The 22,100-nt window shown below is 37.3% G+C and overlaps 1 protein-coding gene across 3 annotated transcripts in view; it reads right to left on the bottom strand.

Annotated features, from left to right (window-relative positions):
• Positions 1–6,032: 6,032 nt before the first annotated feature.
• SGCE (sarcoglycan epsilon) overlaps positions 6,033–22,100 on the bottom strand; it is a 69,519-nt gene continuing 53,451 nt past the window's right edge. For all 3 annotated transcript variants that reach the window (XM_029234156.1, XM_029234154.1, XM_029234155.1), the window contains 5 exons: positions 21,297–21,508; positions 20,327–20,353; positions 19,411–19,599; positions 9,137–9,180; positions 6,033–6,324 (listed from right to left, as the gene is read on the bottom strand). In XM_029234156.1, the coding sequence (XP_029089989.1) occupies positions 6,308–6,324; positions 9,137–9,180; positions 19,411–19,599; positions 20,327–20,353; positions 21,297–21,508 (489 nt within the window). In that variant the 3' untranslated portion in view covers positions 6,033–6,307. The remainder of the gene's footprint in view (positions 6,325–9,136; positions 9,181–19,410; positions 19,600–20,326; positions 20,354–21,296; positions 21,509–22,100) is intronic.

Here is a 22,100-nt window from a genome sequence, read left to right as displayed (position 1 = left end):
CCTTGGATTTGGAAATAGCAGACAAGGGACTGTAAACTTAAAATCATATATTTTTCTAAAAGAATTCAATGCAGCATTTCTCCAAAATGTGTTTATTTAGCTCAATTATTATATCTAGGCATTTTCTGTTTTTAATTCCACTGAATTAAAAATTCTATCTGATAAATTAGGTCATTGAGGATGACAGAACTACTTATCTGCATAATTATGTCCTTCATTTTCACATACAGCTATTAATCCACAAGCACCAATCACATGTTTTGTCCAGTCCATATCTGTGGGACAATGCTTGTGTTCACCACTTTTTCTTCCTGAGTACACAGGAAAACTACATTTCCTAGCATCCATGGCAATTATGTCTGGGTAACAAGACATTACCAACCACCAGAGCGTAGATAAGAGTGAGAGATGCCATTTCGAAGCCCATCTCTTAAAAACAACCAACATGGGCTTCCCTGGTGGCGCAGTGGTTGAGAAACCGCCTGCCAATGCGGGGGACATGGGTTCGAGCCCTTGTCTGGGAAAATCTCACATGCTGCGGAGCAACTAAGCCCATGCGCCACAACTACTGAGCCTGCACTCCAGAGCCTGCAAGCCACAACTACTGAAGCCCACACGCCTAGAGACCGTGCTTCGCAACAAGAGAAGCCACTGCAATGAGAAGCCCGTGCACTGCAACGAAGAGTAGCCCCTGCTCGCAGCAACTAGAGAACACAATTAGAGAAAGCCCACACGCAGCAACAAAGACCCAACGCAGCCAAAAATAAATTAATTAATTTAAAAACAAAACAAAACAACCAACATGACCTTTCAGCTTTAATTTCCTTTTCCATAGAAATCCTGGATATCATGTGTTCCAAATCACATAGCATACAAAATGGAGGAAGGCTGACATAGTCGCACTGTACTGTGATATTAGTGAGCAGTAAACTTTCACTGTGTGAAGCCACTGTGATTTCAGGGATACATTTGTCGCATCAACACAGCTCACAACATAATTTTTCCCTAAATGAAAATCAGTCCTCTCACCGCATGAAACTCCAATGATGGAGCAAAAAAGTCATCAAGCCATTCTCCCTGATAGATGAATCTCATGTATATTACAAGTCGACTTGTATGCTGTACATCAATGATTTCATCTCACTGCAGACTGAAATGTCGGCTAATAAATACAAGTGATAGTAATTGCCTTTAAACATTGTATGTCAATAATACTATGCAAAATCCAGCACTGCCCCTTGATCAAGACATTTTGCTAATAGCTTATTCAGCTTTCTTTCTTTTTCTTTCTTTCTCGTCTCAAGTGTCCATAGCATCTCTGAGCTTCTCTGCCCCAGGTTTTTCTCCAGAGCACCAAGATCTCACCCAGCCTACTCACAGCCAGAGCCCACAAGTATGTGAGTCAGTGAATGAAAGACTAAACCTTCTGTTACGTGGAGGGAAAATTCTGAGGTTTATGCTCCATAGTTCATTACAGAATCCGCAGTAGGACCAAGTTCTGCTTTCCAGAATAACAGCCAGATGCATGACATAACCTTCACTGTCTTTCCTTCTCACCGCCTCACTCTTTCTGCTTCTATACTCTGGCTTCCTGGGATTACTTCCCAAATGAACGAGCTATTCTGGGGGGGACCCAAACTAATTCAATACTTCTGTGGTACTGCTACCTTTCATGAATTTATCTATAAAAGCAATCAATTTCATTCCCAATTGTTTTTATTAAAAAAGGAATTACATATTGTTTGAAAATGATGCAAAAACAGACAGCAAACTAGTTACTGAGGTACTAGGGAACAGATTTCTGATCCAATAAAATCCACTTTTTTAAGATGAGCACGTTTCTGTTTGGGCTTCTTTTATGTAAAGTCCTCACCCCAAATCATGTATTCTCGTACATAGAGACATATATTCTATATTTGCATTCGGAGCCCTAATCATTCCATATGTTCATGGCATTATTTTGAATTATAGTACATGTACATATTGGTATAGTGTGCTTATTGTTGTCAGTTTTCTTCTTCAGTGAACCATTTTTGAACCACTGATCCACATTTGTGATTGGGAATGTAAAGCAATACTATAGAGATCCACTGGAGCCTCTGGAAAGTAGATGCTGAAATGGAATTGCAAGTGCAAAGGTTTATTGGGGCCAAAGCTGTGAAAGATAAGAGGGAATGGAAGCAGAATTGAGCGAGGAAAATCTTCAACCCATGATGGCGATCTGACACCTCTGAAAGGAAAGGGGTGGGAGGGGAAGCTGGATTGAGCAAAGAGGTCATCCAACCACAGTGCACATCTGACAAAGTCACAGCCAACCCAATAGAAAGGTCCAGAGAAAAGATTTCCCATCAGAGGAGTCCCAGACCCTAGGGCTCAGACCATGCTCAGTCATGGCTGAAGGGTGCCTGCCCAGGAAGTTTCTCTGTTCAGAGGCCAAAGGCAGGTCCTGAAAGTGCTAACGACTGGAAGCTGTCAGTTAACTGCTCTCCTTGCAGCTGAATGGCAAATTCTTTCCTGAAAGAAGATCTAAGCAGCACGCTGCCATGGCTGTCACAGTTTAAAAAAATATAAGCACCAATATGAAAACTACATGATAAATTACCTAAGATGAACTGCAGCCTATTAATGGAATGTAAAGTGAGATGATCTAACCACAGAAACCCTTGCAGCCCATGTACAACCTATTAAAACTTCAGATTTATTAATAACATAGTATGGTTTCAATAAAAACCTAAGTAATATTACATTTTAATTTTGTGAAATGTGAATAAAATACCATCCCTGCCTTTCTCTGTCCATTAGATTCTGGCAAACACTCAACTTTATGTACCCTACTCTTTTGCTAGCCATTGGAGGAATAACTGTAACACAAAATGTAGCTGATCCACGAGTGTTCAGGTGACATACCAAGGACCAGATTCCTCATCAACTTTCACGGCATCAATGACTATGTATACCCAGATGACTTACCAATCATATCACCAGCCCAGACCTCTACTTTGAGCTTCAAATTCATGTATCCAACAGCCCATGTCTCTCGGTTTTCTCAAGGGCACTTCAAGTTCACCTTATGTACAACTGAACTCATACTGTTTTCCTCAATCCTGGTTCTTATCCAGTATCTCTTATAACAACGGACAGCACTACCATTTGACACGGCCCCATCAGAATTAGCCCCTTTCTTTTCCTTAACGCCATTTCCAAAGTATCCAATGTACCAACAACTGCTGTTTTTCACCTCCTAAATAGCTCTTGTTTGTTTGCTTTTATTTCCATTTCTCTAGGACGTGGGTCAAAAAGGATCTTGCTATGATTTATGTCATGGAGTGTTCTGCCTATGTTTCTAAATAGCTCTTGAATCTCTCCATTTCTCTCCATCTCTTCTACCACCAAAGTTATTTCTCCAGTTATATCTGCAATAGCCTCCTAGCTGGTCTATCCACTCACACTCTGCCCACCTCCTCTATCTCTTCTCTATATTACAGCTGGATTGATTGTACAAAAATGCAAAGTATGACCACATCACCATCCTTCGTTCTTAAAATGCTTTTGCCTTTAAAGTCATGCATGGTTTGGTCCTACCCGTTATCTTGGGTCTCACTTTCCCAACACCTCCTCCCTATACTCCATACTCTGGCTGCACTGAACTTTCCAGTAAACTCCTACACTCATCAGGAACTCTTCTCCCCAAAGGACTTAGCAATGCTCTTCTCTCTGCCTCAAATACTGTTTTTTACTCCACTTCATCTTATCAATTTCTACTCATCCTTTTGCTAGCAGAGCAAACTTCCTTAGGAAATCTTCTGTGACCCTGATGACCAGGTCACATCCCCCTGTGATAAGCTTTTATAGCACCAATGACTTTCCCTCATAGTATTTATCACAGTTGCAATTTGACATTTATTTGTATGACAACTCGATGAATGTCTGTCTTTCCTACTACAATGTAAACTGCATGAAGGCAGAGCCTGTGTCTCGTTTTGTCCACCACAGTGTCCTCAGAACATGACTTGACTCATATTAACATATTGGGTGTACAACAGATAAGCAGCTAGAAGAGTGTTCCATAAGAAATTCCAAAATGCAAATTTGTGAGGCTGCTCCATCTTAGAATGGTTTGCGTGAAAGTTTTGATCCATCCCCTCAATTGGGTATAGTCAGGACATGGGAAGCAAGAGCTCAAATCTTGGACCACTGAACCCAGAGGTCACACACCCCATCTACATGCTATATCTGTACTCGGAGGCTCCAGCCTTGATGTTGTTTTCTACTTAATTATTCTGTAAGTACTCTCTTAGCCTCAAATTTAGCCTTAACATTTTTACCTAATGCTCTCTTCTATCATTGGTATAGACCTATAGACATGAACTTCCCCAAAGAGAAGGTCATCATTTATTGAGTGGCCATGGAAAAAAGAAAAGTCACAAACTTTTAGGGGATATTTGGCATCTAGAGCTGAGTTTTCATGAGTTCCTGAAAGTGCAGACAACCATTGCAACTGGTTTTTTAGGGCAACAGCTTACTGAAAAAAGGTGTTCTAATTTAAGTTCACCATTGGGACCCCAAACTCACCATGTACTCATTTGCCCTCTATGAGGGTGCTTAGTTGGGACAGAAATCCTCAGCATGGGGCAGAATCCCCACATTTTTTTACCCATAAAGTAAGGGCTACTAAGGTAGCAACAACCACTGGGAAAGCTATGTGGATCTTCTTCCCTATCGAAATATTAAGTCAGAGGCAAAATCACTGGTTTATAGGGAATTGCAGAGATTAAGGCAATTATCAAAGATTTGTGAGATGCTGGCCAATGATTCTTATCCCCATTCAATTCCTCCATATGGTCAGTGTGAAAACTGATGCTAACTCCAACTGCATTTTCCAATCCCCACAGTAGTCTCTTTCCTAGAACAGATGAATAAAGTTCCTGACTCCTGATCTGCAGTTCCTGATTTGCGGATCCTGTATTACTTTGTTCCTGCTCATTTGGACTACCAGGAGTAGTTTGATTTCACCTGGCAGGAGCAACAGTTTGTTAACTCTCCACCCTGTGCCACAGTCTAGTTGCCGGGAGTTGTGGCAACATTTCCTTTCTCCTAGCACATGGCCCTGACCCAATACTTTTAGAACCTCAAGCTGATCAATCCAGGAGAATAGCGAGTGGCAATACCCTAGATGTCTTGGAAAGGAATATGAGGTAAATCTTTAAAAAACCAAAGATCCCACATCCTCTGTTAAGTCCCAGGAAGGTGTGGCTGGGAGGGGGAGTTTCAATGTCTGTTAAGTCCCAGGAAGGTGTGGCTGGGAGGGGGAGTTTCAATGCCAAGGACATGGTAGACTATTTCCCCTAAGTGGAAGACAAGTTGTACACAACACTAACAGGGAAACTTCTTGGATTCTGGAATCAGATCTAGATAGCATTTGTGTATCCTCTGACCAATTAACAGGCAACACAGAAATCTGCCCTGATCAGATTAAGAGAAGGTTTTCTGGTCTGCAACAAAAGCGGCCTGCTAGTTGGCCTGATGACCACATTGATCCAGTAGTGTCCAAGATGCATGAAGCATGTATATACCAACATGGTATAAGCAAACTCTGCTAAGCCTTGAAAGTAGTGTTACCACAGGGAAGCCTGGGGTTTTGGAGCTAATTCATGTCACCATCAGCAGGTAACTATTCTCTTTTTGAGTAACAACTCCTGGCATGCTTCTAAAACCAAATATCTGATTATAGAGTCAGGTTAAGTATGCAGTCTGGGCTGCCCTTCATGAACTGGGGATCATCAGATCCACAATCCAAAGGGCCACGTTTACCCTAAAACAACAAGCTTTACAGGCCACAAGGATAAAAGTATTAAGTAAATGGGTAGCTCACTTGGAACACAGAAGCATAGACATTTTATACATTATAGGAAGTGCTTAATAAAAATCTCATTAAAGAAAGGATCAACACGCGAACCTGTTCCTAGCAATGAAAGATTCCTACTACAGAGGAGGCAATCAAACACTTTCTGAAGTAAATTTTGCCAGACTTCAGGCTTCATTAATAATATTTATTTTAAAGATCACTTTTTATTGTAACAAATATAAAGTCATCAATGTTTTACAAATTGTCAAAAATGCTTTAAGTACCAAAAAAAATACATTAGTAAAATGAATGTTATATTGTATTATTTGGTATATACTTGATACTGTCAACATGCATACCATATGTCAGAAAAGCTCATGCATTATTGGAAGAGAGCAAAAATAAGATATAAGTGCTATATTGTCTGATTACAAATTCATTGCTTCGGTTAGTTTTCTTTCTTCAGGGATACCATTTACCTGCAATGTGTAAGAATGAATATGGGCATGAGTTAAGCATGGACACTTTTAGATTTGGAGCAAAACGAATTACTGCAAGGCGTAATGTTCTATCTTCTTAACATAATTTAAAATAATTATGTTGCATTATTTCTCTGCATTTGGTTTTCAAAAAAAAGGAAATTCTAAATTAGTCATCTCCTTCTTGGGTCAAAGCTACAATGTTCTGTATTTCTCAAAAGGCACGGCCTGAAAATTCCTCCCACAATAAACAAAAAGAATGAGTTTGACTGCAGGACGTATGACTGTACCTTTTAATCGTGGCTCTTTAGAAAATATCATGTGGTTTGGAAGGGCAGAGAAAATGAGAAAACCTGAAGGGGCATCAAAACTAATGGCTTGGGCCTGGTCCAAACGGCAGTGCTATTGTCAGCTCTTAACTGCTCTATTATCTCAGCTAGTGCTTAAGTCCAGGATTACAACCCCAGCAGCTAGTTCATTTCTTAAACTTCTGATGATCTTTTAAAAGAAAACAACTAACTAAAGAAAACAAACTTCAAAATATACCCTCCCTTGACAAATTCCATACAGCAAGCTGCAAACAAAATGACTTGATATCCATGGGACAAACCCTGTGCTTAAATTACCTTCATAAAGAAAACTGTGACATTAGCATAGTGCTTTGAGGTAGTTGGAAAAAACAAATTATGAAAATCCTGCACTAATGTTGTTGCCTCTTTGCGATACCAGGATAACCAGGATAGAGGGACAGCAAAGCTGTTGTGCACATGAAAATACATACATAGCACTGAATCCATGCATGTGCAGACAGAATGGAATAACTTATAAATTGAGAAACAAACTTCATTTTTTCATTCACATGAACAGAATGGGAATAAGGAATGTAACTTGCCCATTTAGCTCTTCTCTTCAGGAGGTACGACTATTTGGTGTTACATTTATCAGAGGCAGAAACACAAAAATCTAATATCATAATTATAAAAGATGCCAGGCTGGTCTCTCTCCCTTTAGCACTTAGGTACTTTGGGGACTCATCAAAAACAAGAACAAGAAGAAAACAACCAAGAAGATATGGTGTACTTTAGGCAATAATACAGAAAATTACAGAAAAATATAAGAAAGCAAGAAGGTAATAGGCTGTAAGTGTTAACTAAAAAGGAGATGAAAGCTTTCCTGACTCAAGCAAAATGCTTGTTCCCCAAAACCTGTCTTAGAAAAATAACTTAGAAAATTATGTTGAACAACCTAAAATCCCCCTAGGGAAATTCTTTGGCTCTTATAACATTTGCTCAGGCATAAATTATCTTTGTATTTGGAAACGGTGCCTATTACTAAAACGTAGCAAGCTAACAAGTCTACTTGCTAAAAATTTATACAACTATTAGGTAAATCTCCCTAACATCATCTACTTAGGTTTCCTTATTTCTCCCAATGGGAGGGGGGGAGAAGTCAAATCTAGATTTTTTAAGTATTCGAAAGAACTATTCACTATTTTTCTAGATATTGTCTTCCTTCACTCCTTGTCTGAAATAATTAAGAATCAGAGGTATGACATCTTAGGAGAGACGGAAGTCTAGGAGGTTAATGAGGAAGAAGTTCTAGCATTTCCATTGAAGAAATATTCTTTTAAAATTATACGTCTTTTAAAAAAAGTCATGAAATTAGTGGTAGTAGGGATTCATTTATTTCTTTGCTCTTTAGACAACACACAATTACAGCAGTTTGTTCCTTTATTAATCTCCTGAATGCTCACACAGTAGCACCACTGCATTAATATACTGAACAGTCTTGTTGAAACATGTTAGCATTTAATTAAAACAAGCAATCAGAATTGTGGGGGAAATTCTTATAAACGTTATTTCATAATTAAAATCTGATGAACAACTTCATTATACTTGCCTCAAATCTTTGAAAAGTTGTCAAACGAAAATCTCCTTAAATTCCCGAAAGCAGTAATAGAGAAGATAATTTTTTGAATGAAAACAAGCAATAATTTTCTATATGTGCCTAAAGTTTTTATGAGACTTACTTAATAGCTTCCCTACCACAATACCACTATTCATACTCAGAACTCCACATCCAACTTACATTTTTAAAACTTCTCTGACTTTTCCAAAAGAGCTACAAAGGCATTACTGGGTTGCTCAGCAATTAGAACTAGGAATCAACCACTAATTAGAAAACAATCATGAATAAGTTATCTACTTGGTACAGAGATGAATGAAATAATTGGCTGTGGAAATTTTTTAGGGACACTTGAAAGAAATAAACTTAAAGAAAGCAAGTCTTAGGGAAATAGAATAGTCCAGGGAGAATTGCCCGCCATCTTGTTGTCACTGGTCATCTTATAAGAGCTTTTTAAACGGCATTAAAACCAGACCAACCATTTCTCATTTATCCCCCTGAAGCCTCAGTGATTAGTCACAATGGTTTCCTTTTGTAAGAGTCAGTTTCAAGCTGCTCACTTACTGAGACAAATCCTGGAAGCATCCAAGCTAAGAATTTTTCATACCAAGGGGAAGAATAGGGAGCTTCACTGAAGGAAGGGGATTTTATTCAGTCTTCCTTAATTAGACAGGACCTCCATGGATGCTTTTGCTGTAAGATCATTTACCCTGTGTTTATCACTCTTATGCCAATCTACGCAATGATCTAGGCTATTATTCAGAGGTTCTAACTCTGATTAAGGAATGACACAACTGTTTTGCCTCACTTGGTGAAGCTAAAGCTTCATAAATTATCTAGTAGTATAGTTATCTTTTGATCTATTAGCTTCGTTCATAAACATGAACTTATTACTTTTCGTACTCACCTGTAGTCTGCTGTTGGGGAATCTGAGTCTGATGTGGCAAGTTCCTAGAAATGATTAACATCTTTTAGTAAAACTGTATTTGTCCACACACATGCTAACAGAGAGCAGACACATTAGCATGAAAAACTTATATAGCTGGAAAGACCCCAGAAATCATCTAATCCAGCACAAACACAGCCCCCCACCTCTCATAAGTTTATGGATGAGGAAACTGAGGTCTGAGGAAGATGAATAATAACAATATTTGATAATATTCATGGAGTTTCTACTACATGTTATACTCTACCTCACAACAACATAGGAGGTAGGTATTATTTTTCTCAATTTACAGATGAGGAAATAGGCTTGGAAGTCCAAGGCTACGTAGCCAGGAAGTGGTGGATAAAGATGAGAACATAGGACTCCAGGGCTTGTGCCTGTAACCTGTACACTTTCAGATCCAGGTCTAGAACACATATACACACTCACAGAACAACATATATTACCATCTTCATTCACTGTGCCAAACCTGTGCTCCTCCATCCAAATCCCAGGGAATGACACTGGCTATCCACCCAACTGCACCAGTCAAAATATGGAAGTCATCATTGACTCTTCCCTCTCGTTCAGTTTCTACAATGAATCCCTTGGGGACCCTTCATGATTCTCCTCAATCTCCTTTGGATCTGTTTGCGTCTTCCCCATCTCTACTGCTACCTTGGTTGAAGCCATCATCATTTCTCATTTGGATCTCGGCAACTGATCTGAATTATTTCCTCATTCCCATTCTTGCTCCCTTATAATCCACTGTGCACATTGCTGTCAGATGATCTTCTGAGACACAAATCTGATTATGTCATTCAAATGAACACATTTCATTATTTCCTTATACCTACTGCCAATTAAGTTTCAAGTTTCTTAGTGTGATCTGGAAGGCCATCAATGTATCTGGTTCCTACGTGGAGTCCTCCCTGAACTTCCTGAAGCAGAATCACCGCCACCATGGCCACTATCATCTGTTGCCCCCAACCAGCTCCCATTTATCCTTCCAAACTCAACCCAAAATTTGTTACAGTGGACTCACATTACTCCTATAATTTAAAAATATCCCACAGGAACGTTAATTAAAATATTTAACTTATCATTTTTAATTTAAAAAGTAACATCTCAAGTACCACCTCTTCTATGCCTTCTCACTCTCTAAGCACCCCTTCCCCAACTAGGTTACCACTGAGCAGGCTTCCATACACAAGCTGTCATTGTATTTCTCCTCACATAATGTTTAACTGCCCCAAAGAGCCTTAACAGTAAGAACCTTCCTATTTTGTTTAGTATCCCTAGCAGTAAGCATGCAATAAATTATGTTTGGATGAATACATGCAAAAATGAAGATACTTACAAAGATGCACATAATACACATGTTTATCAACACTCATATTCACCCATGCATTTTCAGATTTTGATATGAAAATTAGTTTACAAAAATGTACAATTTAGATTCTGTGTGGAAGAAATTCTAGGAGTCAGCCCCTTGCAACAGAGTAGGGCTTGATCCAAGCCAGGGATTTTCAAGGTTTTTTGTTTCTCTTCACCAATGGAATTCCTTTTAATTGAAATCCTAAGCAGAACTCTTGATGTACAAAAGAGATAAATGTGAGGTTGCCCGGGTTGAAACAAGGGAGCCAGGAATCCCGCCTGCTTTGTTTCCTTTGCCTCACATGCTGGACCCTAAGGCATTGGTAAGAAACAAAGTTTGAAAAGCGTTGATCTGAATCCTTTCAGCCAGGCAAATATTATGCTCCAAATACAGTGATCTAAACTCAAAAACAGTACATACTAAATACTGTTCAAACTTAAACTAATCCATAGGAATGGTAATGACTTCAAGTGATTTTTTTAAAAGTTTCAGTTCCTTTTAAAATATATGGTTAAGGAAATAAAATCAGTTCTAATTCAATTTGAGGAAGTTACTTAATAATTCCTCTCAATAATTACATTCTTTTTTTGCTATTCCCTATCAGCCCTATTTATCCTTGTGTGGTCTCCGAGAGTATTTTCCTTGGTTTGTTTATTCTTTCAGTATTTCACACAATGTATTTATAGTGCTTTTGATCACAAAAGTAAAAAGATTAATTTACAAACCACAGAAAGGAAATTAAGTTACAGATTTAAAGACGGGTAAACAAACATCTTTACTACCAAAGTCAAAATGCAATTTCATGGACATTTGGGAGGGGGATATGAGTTTTCTTTTAACTTCTCAGGTACAACTACTTTGGGTCTATTCTACATTAGAAATGAATACAGCACACCTTGCGTGCACAAGCATGCACACACACACACACACACACACACACACACACACACACGTCCTCATTTCCTATCATCTCTAGCTCTACCTGGCCTATTAATGGATTAAATCAATACATTTTGACAAAATAAAGATACCAAAGAGGAAAAAGAAAGCCTTTCAAAAGCCCTAGATCAGGATAAGCAAATTCAAAATCAATCTGTGAATGAAGTAGCTGGACCCCACTCTCTCACTGGCCAACCCACCTGACCCTTCTGTGGAACACAGTTTTAAAACCACGGATCAAAGTCAATCTACACCCTGTCATTTCTTCTCTAGCCTTCGGGGTTTTTTTTCCTCTTTTGCTACAACTTTCTAAACAGCAATGGCCTTGGTTAGGTTTGAAGAGAAATGGTTAGTTCAGAAAGTGCCACACAAATGAGTAAGAAATCTGGAGGAGAAGTATGAGCAACTGTGTGTATTACACTGGTTTAGGGATTTAAAAGTATCTGCAGTGAGCATCCCAATTAAGTTTGTTAAGTTTGAACAATGTACATGTGCTCCTCACAACTTCAACTGAAACTCAGATGAGTTACATACAAGTACAGTGTGTGCAACAAGGTGCTCAACAAAAAAATATGTGGAGATTCCACATCCCCAGAGTCTCCAAGGTGCGCACACATGACTGATTTTGCGGTTGACCAAACTTGTGGCCACAAGTAAGCCTGTGAGTGTTAATATACCTATGATGGGCATATTTGAAGTATGTATTCCATTTAAAGGTTGAAGGGAGGTAACTCATAAGAGTGCTGCTTCAAGCATACTAGAAAAATGCCCACGACTGACTTTGCTATAGTTGAGCAGAGAATGCAGTAAGAAAATGGAAACGCTTCTATCTTTGGTGAAAGCAGGCTGCTAATGGCAATTAGACAGGAAAAGTCGGGGTTGACTTCAAACAGAAGTCCTATGATCCTTCAAAGAAAGGACCTTTATAAAGTCATCAAACTATTTAGAATAATTAAGCTGTTAGTGGACTGGTGGAAAGATTATTATGTGTAAACTGAATTATGTAGAAAAAAGATTTACAAAAACTGTAATTCTCTAAATTATTAGCATTAATTTTTTTCTATTTTTACTACCATTAACTACAGGCATTTAAATAGAAAATTATGTAAATTGGCTATTGCACAAACTCTATCCTTTAAGAAAGCAAAGGTAATAACTTGCAAATTAATAAATAAGTGATTTGGGGGAGTACACAATTATTTATTATTTGTGCGACCATTTTAAAGTAATTTGACATTCCTGGATATCCTGTAGAGTAATTCTATGAGTAAGGTTGATGATTATCAACACATTATGTTCCTACTTGCTTGAAGACTCAAAAGCAAAGAAAGGCTGAGGGATTTGTATAAAGCCACAGAATCCATGCCAGAGTTGAAAACAAATGACATTAGTTTAGTTATGTGGAACACAAAACACTTCTTTTGAATTAGTATGTATTCATTTAAAAATAAGAAATAGTATTATCTTTTTGCAACTTCTCAATTATCAGCAAAATTGACATTACCCAAACCTTGAATTTTCTACAAAATTTTTTCTACAAAAATGCTGATGTGGACCCTATGACTACTTTTACTAAGGAACCAGGCCATTATTTTGCTCAAAGAAGGAAGGAAGGACACAAAGAAATTGGAAACATCACCACAATTTTAAATTTCAAGATCTAATTTTAATTAAAATCAATGTAGAATATACGTGGAATATAAAGAAGAAAGGAGAAATTCATTTATTTTAGGTTCTTTTCCCTACTTTTATAAAGCTGAAAGCAAGCCTACCACAGCTTTAAACTGAAGAAGTCCAAATCTCTAGAACCAAAATCCATCAGAGAGATACTATATCTATCACTTTTAGCATATACTCGCTGAATTTTTTTAAAAAGTCAATGGCTCTGAAATATCCTTGGCTGCTCGACACTTCTTGTCAACAGGAAATCATTATCTTGATCCCCCGAAACAGTCTCTTCAACTGATATTAACTTTCATTGAAACCTAATTTTTTATTTATGGAATTTTACCGTGAAGCTGGTTCTCACTATTACCCAAGGGAAGACAAATGGAAAAATACTTTCGATAAAAGCTAAAATGATTAGTTACTAAATATCTATAATTAGAAGACTTTACTTTTATACTTGTTAATTTGCAAAAGATTAAACACAACCTACTTCCTGTCTTGAGGGAGACCCAATCGCCCTGGATTAAGTGTTATGTTTAGTATAATGAACAAGAAAAAGTTTTGTACAGCCAATTAAAATCTTCCTAGAAAATGTTTGGGTACTTTCCCCTATTATTCCTTATATAAATTCCTCATTGACGAGGCCTCCCACTCAGGAAAAATCAATTGATACTGATGTTGGGATTAAAAAAACAATAATGAAGAGGCAGATCTACCCCCTAAAAGACCACATAATACACTACAAATTAAAGAATAAATTATTTTTTAGAAATTGAATATTTGGGATCCTCCAGTCAATACTTCACATGAAATCGCAAAATGAGCACAGTTTCCAGGTGGTTTTTATCTTTTCAAGGTTTACCGTTTCTCTGTCCCATTCGGATATCATTTTCTAATCAGCACTAATCTCTCACTTCTCCACACCATCCTCCTCGGCAGTTTAAGGAAGTGTGAAAATCTAGAGGCACAAAGCCCAACACTCTGGACTGTCCCTTTTCACATTTTCTTTTGCACAGACCCCTCAGGGGGAATTAGGAGAAACTGTTCCCCCTTTAAAACTTCCCCCCACTCCCTCCACAACAGAAATACTAGAAATACTGAATCCTAAAACGTAGGTTCTTTAAGTATTTAAAGCTGGGATTCCCAGTGTTTTTTTCCTGCTCCACCATAATACATATGTCCACCAGCTTCCAAACTCCCAGAAGTGGGGCCCTGGGATCTGTACTGCAAAAGCCTCACAGGGGAGTGTAACATGCAACTTGGTTTGGGAATAACCAGGCTAGACTACTATCTCTCAACATTCCTTTTAGGACCTAAAATTCTATGCCTTGGAATTTGACTTTCTTAATTTAAATCATTACAAAAGCTTATCTTTGAAGTACATCAGTCAAATCTGTATTATATTTTTGATGTTACATCTTTGGTCAAAAACGTAACCTCTAATCACAACAATGATTCTTCGGGCAAAGCAAATTTACTTTTAAGAATTACTTTAGAATGTGATTTCTAGCAATGAATTGTACTAAGTCAGGGGACTGCCTATAGAGGCAAAAATTCTTCTTCCTATTAATGGTAACACATATTCACTGAGCTACAAAGATAACAGATTAAGTACAGATGCAGGCAGCCTGACTATACCGTGGGATGGGGTACACTCTACAGAAGACACGGCTAGTGCTCCTCAAGACTGTCAAGGTCATGGGAAGCAAGGACGGTCTAAGAAACTGCCTAGAGCAGAAGAGACTAAAGAGTTATGCCAATTATTGTGTCCTAGACAGAATCTTGGAGCAGAAGAAGCACACTGGGGGGAAAACTAGTGAAATCTGAAAAAAAAAAAAAAAATCTGAAGTCTGGTTGATAGTAAAGCACCAATGTTGGTTTCTTAGTTGTGACAAACTAAGGGACTGTACGATGTTAACGATGGGAGAAATGGGGTGGGGGAATCTCTGGGAACCCTGTATTATCTTTGTAACTCTTCTGTAGCTTGAAAATCATTCCAAAATTAAAAAGTTTATGAGGGCTTCCCTGGTGGCGCTGTGGTTAAGAATCCTCCTGCCAATGCAGGGGACACAGGTTCGAGCCCTGGTCCGGGAAGATCCTACATGCCGCGGAGCAACTAAGCCCGTGCGCCACAACTGCTGAGCCTGCGCTCTAGAGCCCACAGCCACAACTACTGAGCCCATGTTCCACAACTAATGAAGCCCACGCGCCTAGAGCCCATGCTCCACAACGAGAAGCCATTGCAATGAGAAGCCCATGCACCACAACGAAGAGCAGCCCCCGCTTGCTGCAACTAGAGAAAGCCCACGCACAGCAACGAAGACCCAACACAGCCAAAATTAAAAATAAATAAATAAATTTATTTTAAAAAAGTTTATGAAACAATAAATACGTTAGCAAAGATCAAAATTAATTTGCCTTATATTTTTATATTATGTGATAATTTTAAAAGTCTGTCTATATTGTCTCTCTGATCTGAAAAGTAGAAGGAACACTGTACAAAATGAAATCCCCCCTTTCTAGCAGGTGTCCCGTCTCCTGGGCCTGCTCCAGTTTCCCTTTCCACTATCTGTTCAATCACCTTGCCCATAACCTGAATCAGAAATCCTTCGAGGTCAATGACCACATTATCTATCCCTGACTTGATATCAAGATTGGTAAATAACCTAATCTCAGTTTTGACCTAATTTAGGTCTCTTATCCATATCTCGATTTTATCATCTGCAAAGGATTAAACATTTTTTCACTGTCTAATTTAAGGTGCCAGTCTGGAGTCCTATGAAGCATTCTACCAAAAAGAAAAGATTACTGTGTAATTGATAAATAACTGTGGCAGCCTCCCGTTACACAACTGCTGCGAGTTCTATAGACCTCGCTGTTACGAGGTTCGCTATACCTCGTGGACTGACTTGTTTCAAAGACCCAAACAAGTTTCTATGCAGCTCTTAAGGAAAGCTTTGAATGTTCTTGAGTCTTACTTAGAAGGCAACATAAACTTTCAGCCCTATTATGCCTGAATATTTCTGCTGTCAAGTCTGAAGAATAAACACAAAATAATGTAGCTAGCCACATTATTTATGAATGATAAATTCAGTACAATTAGTATGAATATGTGAAGATGCATGCCCTTTTAGAGAGGGTTAATTGATAAATAACAGGCAGCATTATCCAAGGATATACCTGGTTATCAAGTATTGTGATACCTCATCGAATATCTCATTTTAACATTGAGAATTCAGTTCGATCCAAATGACCAAAATATTTATGTATGTGTGTACTTGGGCTGAAATAAACCTTCAAAAACAGGGAAGGAGTAAAAGCTGAATTTGCGTAACGGACAGTTGTGATGAATCTGAAACAATAAATTCTCTATTATCTGGCATGGTTGGAAAATGAGGTTAATCACATATTCTGGCTTATAGGGAGTTACCATAGAGACCGTGCACATATTATCCATTTCCAAGAATAAAAGAAAGATAATATAAACTCAACACTGAAACTATATTGAATGTAATTTAATTTTCCTCTGATGAGTCAGACACACTTGATGATCTTGCAGTGCCTCAGAATAATCATTGTGAACATCATCAATTATCTATGTACCCTATTTATATAGAAGTGCTAGTTAACGGACTTTTTCCATTAGCAGAAATCTGAATAATATAAAGGTTTTCTGGACTTAAAAATACATGTATGGTCAAATTGTTGTAAGTTCAATAAAATAACCTATTGCATTTGCAAACAGAGAGATCTGATCAACATAAGGACAGTCTTGATGGGGTTATGGAAGGACCAGGAAGATGCATTTAGTTATAAACTAGGTAGGAAGTTTTCTTTTGCTTGTATATTAGTAGCAAAATTGCAAAGTCCTAGGAACATAGAATCAAAATAAAATTTAAAGAGTTATCCTTATTCCCAACAAATATGGTCTGAAAGCGTTATCTAAAAAGTGACCCAGGCTTTTTTTCCTCCCTTAAAGTTTTACTGACTTAAAAACATATTCAATTTCCCCTATTCATTATAATGAATATTTCTCTCCTCTAAAATTTGATAGCATTGTTATTTTGTCAATAGAAGATTTCCCAAACTGTGTTCTTTAAATAGAGTTACCTCTTCCGATCTTTTCCGTGCTTTTCACAAAGCGTATCAACACACTATAAAGGCTCTGAGAACTCTTGTAGTTTAAACACAAAAAACAAAATACCCTGTTTCTCAAATGTATTTGACCATTTCATGTTTGAAAATATATATCAACCTTTGAAGAATAAATATCGACATTTCACTAGCATTCTTGGGTAAAGAACATAAGAAATGGAAGCCTTAAAGAATTCTTTAATTATTTTCATTTTGAAAATGAATGATAAGGCTGCTCATAATTTTCATCTAAAAAAAGACAGGAGAGATTGCTAAATTGTGAACTATTACAATATTCTTGAAATTTTCCTAATTTTTCTCATCAGTATCTAATAATCCTGGTAAAGTAGGTTTCATGATGACCCTCTAACCATCAGAGGACATAGAAATCCATCAGTTCCATTCAGTACAACTCAATTTTGTGAGACTTTAATATCTACATCCCTGATAGAATATTGTTTCCAAAACTCAAAATTTTAAATGTATGCAATTTTCCCTACTGCTAATGGAACTTGAATCAATTACACACAAACACACATACACATACATGCACACAAACACATACCTTGGTCTGTCCAACAGTAAGTATGTGTTGTTAGAGGACTTCAGGAAAATATTCATAATACTTTTAAGAGTCTCATTCTCTACCGAGCTAGCTGGGCGCGCTTTCACAATATTTTTAGATTGCCAAACTATTTTGGACAAACTTATAGTCTGACTGTCTATAATACTCATATTAATTACTGTTTAATCTTCAAATTACCACATGCTCTTTACACGGTTGCAAAATAAGCATTTGCAATGGAAAAATATACCCAATATGGTTCCCAAATAAATCTTTAATCAGTAAGAGGTTACTTTTATATCATATCCTAACGTTTGTGTGTGTGTGTGTGTGTGTGTGTGAGAGAGAGGTGAGAGAGCCAGATTTTTTTGTATATCCATTGTATTTACAAAAGTAAACTGAAAAGGAGGATCTCAAAAGCAAACCGTGACTTCCTTGGGGAAACTGAATTTAACGCATTTTAACATATGGTTAAAAAAGAAAAGAACAGCCATGTTCTTAGAAATAAATGACACTTTTACCTACAATTCCCTTATAACAAAACAGAGCTTCTAGACATATAACATGGGTTCTCAAGAGCAACTGGCCAGCCTCCTCAACCAATCTCCTCCACACCTATCCCTTACAAAGGCCTCTTCCCAGGCTTTCTAACCATAGTCCTTCTAGCACTACAGAGAAGGTCTGTACTAATAAATTGTGTTTTGAGCCAAAATTGGAACTACTCATTTTGATATATAAGCAAATGACAAAAAACAAACAAAAAAACGCTGAAAACCTTGAGGCAAAAAATTTAGATTAAATAGATCTGTGGTAATAACATAAAAAACAATAGGTTAACAGAACCAAACAATTCTAATAGTTCTAAAAAGTAATCCATTTGCTATGCTTTAGGACATGCCTCTCTTTCACAATTAACTCATCTTTGAGCAAGCATATGTTAGTTTATTAGCAGTGCCAGTTTCTTAAATATTAAGAGGAATGTCATCTTGTTTGGATTAGTGAAGGAAAAAAAGCATTTCCTGAAGGTAATTCTATTTATTTGGGTTAGCACCATGGGGTTGGGATCTACACTATCAGTATTTTGCTATTTTCTCCTCCAGTTATAAACAAATAAATGCAACAACAATGAAGACGTCCGGTCTTCAAAGACATTAAGTAGATATATTCATGCATTAATAATTACGGTTCCAGGGGCTTCCCTGGTGGTGCAGTGGTCAAGAATCTGCATGCCAATGCAGGGGACACGGGTTCGAGCCCTGGTCCGGGAAGATCCCACATGCCGCGGAGCAACTAAGCCCATGCACCACAACTACTGAGCCTGTGCTCTAGAGCCCGCAAGCCACAACTACTGAGCCCACGTGCCACAACTACTGAAGCCCGCATGCCTAGAGCCCATGCTCCGCAACAAGAGAAGTCACTGCAATAAGCCCGCACACCATAATGAAGAGTAGCCCCAGCTTGCCACAACTAGAGAAATGCTACGCGCAGCAACGAAGACCCAACGCAGCCAAAAATAAATAAATGAAAAATTTTTAAAAATAATAATAATTACGGTTCCAAGTGGATACTTACTGCTGTGTTTGCATCAACGGCATATTAGTGCTCTCATAATTGTCTGCGTGTAGAGGAGGTATGATTTCCCCAGTCACAGGGTGAAACACAGGAAGTGTTGACAGGGGCCATGCTATCTCTCTATTCTTGGACATGTCACGAAGTTCTTTGGTAGATTTCTGAATAGCACTATGATGGACCAGTTGGATGCTAGGTCAAAAAGAAATAAAACCACATATATTTAAAATCACATACTAGCCCCACAGGTCATCAGTTTGAAAAAGTTACAAAGTCATTTTTTCTTTTTAAAATAAGAAGACATCATTTAACTCTGGGCATTCTACAAGTTATTTCAGAAAAAGATACATTTCATATACTTTTAACATAACAAAACTGAAAATTAGAAACTAATTTTTAAATAAATGCATCTCTCATTAAAGTGAGCTATAAAGCACTGTGTTACTATTACAGCCCTAGGTAGCAAACTACTATTCTATTTAATTTCTACGATTAAGATAAAACTACCATAGCTTTTATATTGTTGCTTCTGATGGGGCATTTATAAATACTCACAGAAGTTTCATTTTATGGTAGGTTATTACTGTAGATTCAGGAAAACGTGTATGAAAGGTCTTTTCATCTGTTCTCTGGTTTATAGAAATGCAGATTGGGAAATCACATAATATAAATGGCAAGTTAATATTCTGAATCTGAAATATTTTAGTTTTAATTTTTATCTATATAATCTTAGTTTTCACACACTTTTTATTTTTAGTGTCACCCCTCCTAAATATCTCTATTTAGAAAGCAGCTTTCACATTTATGAAATAAACTATGAAAGATGATGAATGGAAAAAAAAAAAGCATGACACACATGTATGGAGCATGAGAAGCAACTGAGAAATGAAAAAGAAAATAACAGGAAGAAGACACTTACTCTGGTGTTTGCATGTTTCTCTTTTCCCTAGAAACAAAACAAAATTTATGAATTAAATAATAGCATTGATATTTGGAACATTAAGACTATATGCTCATGGATCTTGCACGAGGTGGAAATGCTGACACTGTTACTATTAAACGCAACCAGGCAGCATTTGCCACCAGGTTTATGACGTTACTTGGATGAGTACACATACAGAGATGGAATACTGGTGAGAAACGCACAGGAAAAAATGAAAAAAAAAATGGAGATTAAGAATCAAGCTCTTGGAAATAAGTTCCATGACATAATGAAATCAGGCTACATGTAAAAATGGAAGAATTTGTTACTTGCTGCTTTATTAATTTTTTATCCTTTGTTTTGTTACCCTGACTTCCAGATAATCTCGGGAGATTATTTTAATTGACACAGATGTCCAGAAAGTAACTAACTATTCATGAAGTGAAGACTCATTACTCAAATTATCATCTTTTTTTCATTAATTTACTCCTAAGTTTTTATATATCTATATATACCTTTAAATATTTAGGTGGTATCGCCCTGTTTGATAGCAGAACAATTTCAAGAAAAATTCTGACCATCATTTCTGATCAAACTGACTGAGACAATTTATTTATTTAAAGTGCAATTACCATGTCAATAGATTCCGCAGTCTCTGCTTACACAGGATGGCTTGTATAACCAAAATATCTAGCCTCAGTTATTCTTGGGACTGTTTTGCCTGCAAGAATTTACATCTAGCCTTAATAATTTTTGAATAAAGTAATTATAACCTCTAATTTAATTTACTAGACTCAAAACTATTTTACTTCATTTTAAAGGAATAAAGTACTGTAGTTTGACTTGAACACAATTTCAATTCATTTATAAAGTGTTTTACGCACTAAATGAAACTTGGCTTTTAATGGGATCTTATATGTTATCTTAGTAGCTCTATAATTTTTTATTAGTGCTTTAAAGTACTCACACTCCTTCCCGTCGGCAGCACATGATATAAGCAAGTATTAGAAAAAGGACCAAGGCTACTGCCGAGGGCACAGCCAGTGTAATTAGGAAATCCGTGTAATAGTCTCTGCTTTTCAAAGAATCGGAAGGGGGTTTGTATTCTCCACCATCAGGTAAGATCCCTTCTCCACGAATCACTTCGTGATAGGTGGACACTTGCTTTGTTTTATCAACCTGACACAAAAGAAGACAATTACACATCAAATTAATAGTTGCAAACATTATGAGAGTTTAAGATCTAGACATATCAAGACAGTCTTTGACTAATTTCTAAAAAGCAATCTTTTCCAATTACTTTATCACCTTGAACTTGTAATTATTTATGGAAACTAGGAAGAAGTAATGCATAAAAGTAATAAATTAAAGGGTGTATATTGGCCTACTTTCTAGGTCCTTCCCACAACATATATACATACATAAGTGTATACAAATATAACAAATATGTGTGCATGTGTAGGTGTGTGTGTGTACAGTTGTTCTTTTTCAGTTTACTTCCTCCAAAGCAGAAGTCCTTCACACCACTCTGTATATTTCTTGTTTCCTAGTGACAAATCTCTAGTGCAGATGTTACAAACTGTGAACTGGCTGAGTTCACAGCCAGTTCATACTCACAGTATGTGAGTATGGTTTCTAAGGTTAGTAAAAGAGAAAAAAAAAAGAGAGAGAGAGACAATTTCTACGTGACTACAACCTTGATCTTTCTGCCATCCAGCTGACAGAAGTAGTTTTTAGGAAAGATAGTTTAAGGAACAGGTAACCCATCCAA

Source organism: Monodon monoceros, unplaced genomic scaffold, assembly GCF_005190385.1.
Source record: "Monodon monoceros isolate NGI ecotype Baffin Bay Population unplaced genomic scaffold, NGI_Narwhal_1 Super_Scaffold_2, whole genome shotgun sequence".
Classification (NCBI taxonomy): domain Eukaryota; kingdom Metazoa; phylum Chordata; class Mammalia; order Artiodactyla; family Monodontidae; genus Monodon; species Monodon monoceros.
Note: the sequence above shows the minus strand (reverse complement) of the source record. Positions and strands in the feature narration are given on the sequence as shown.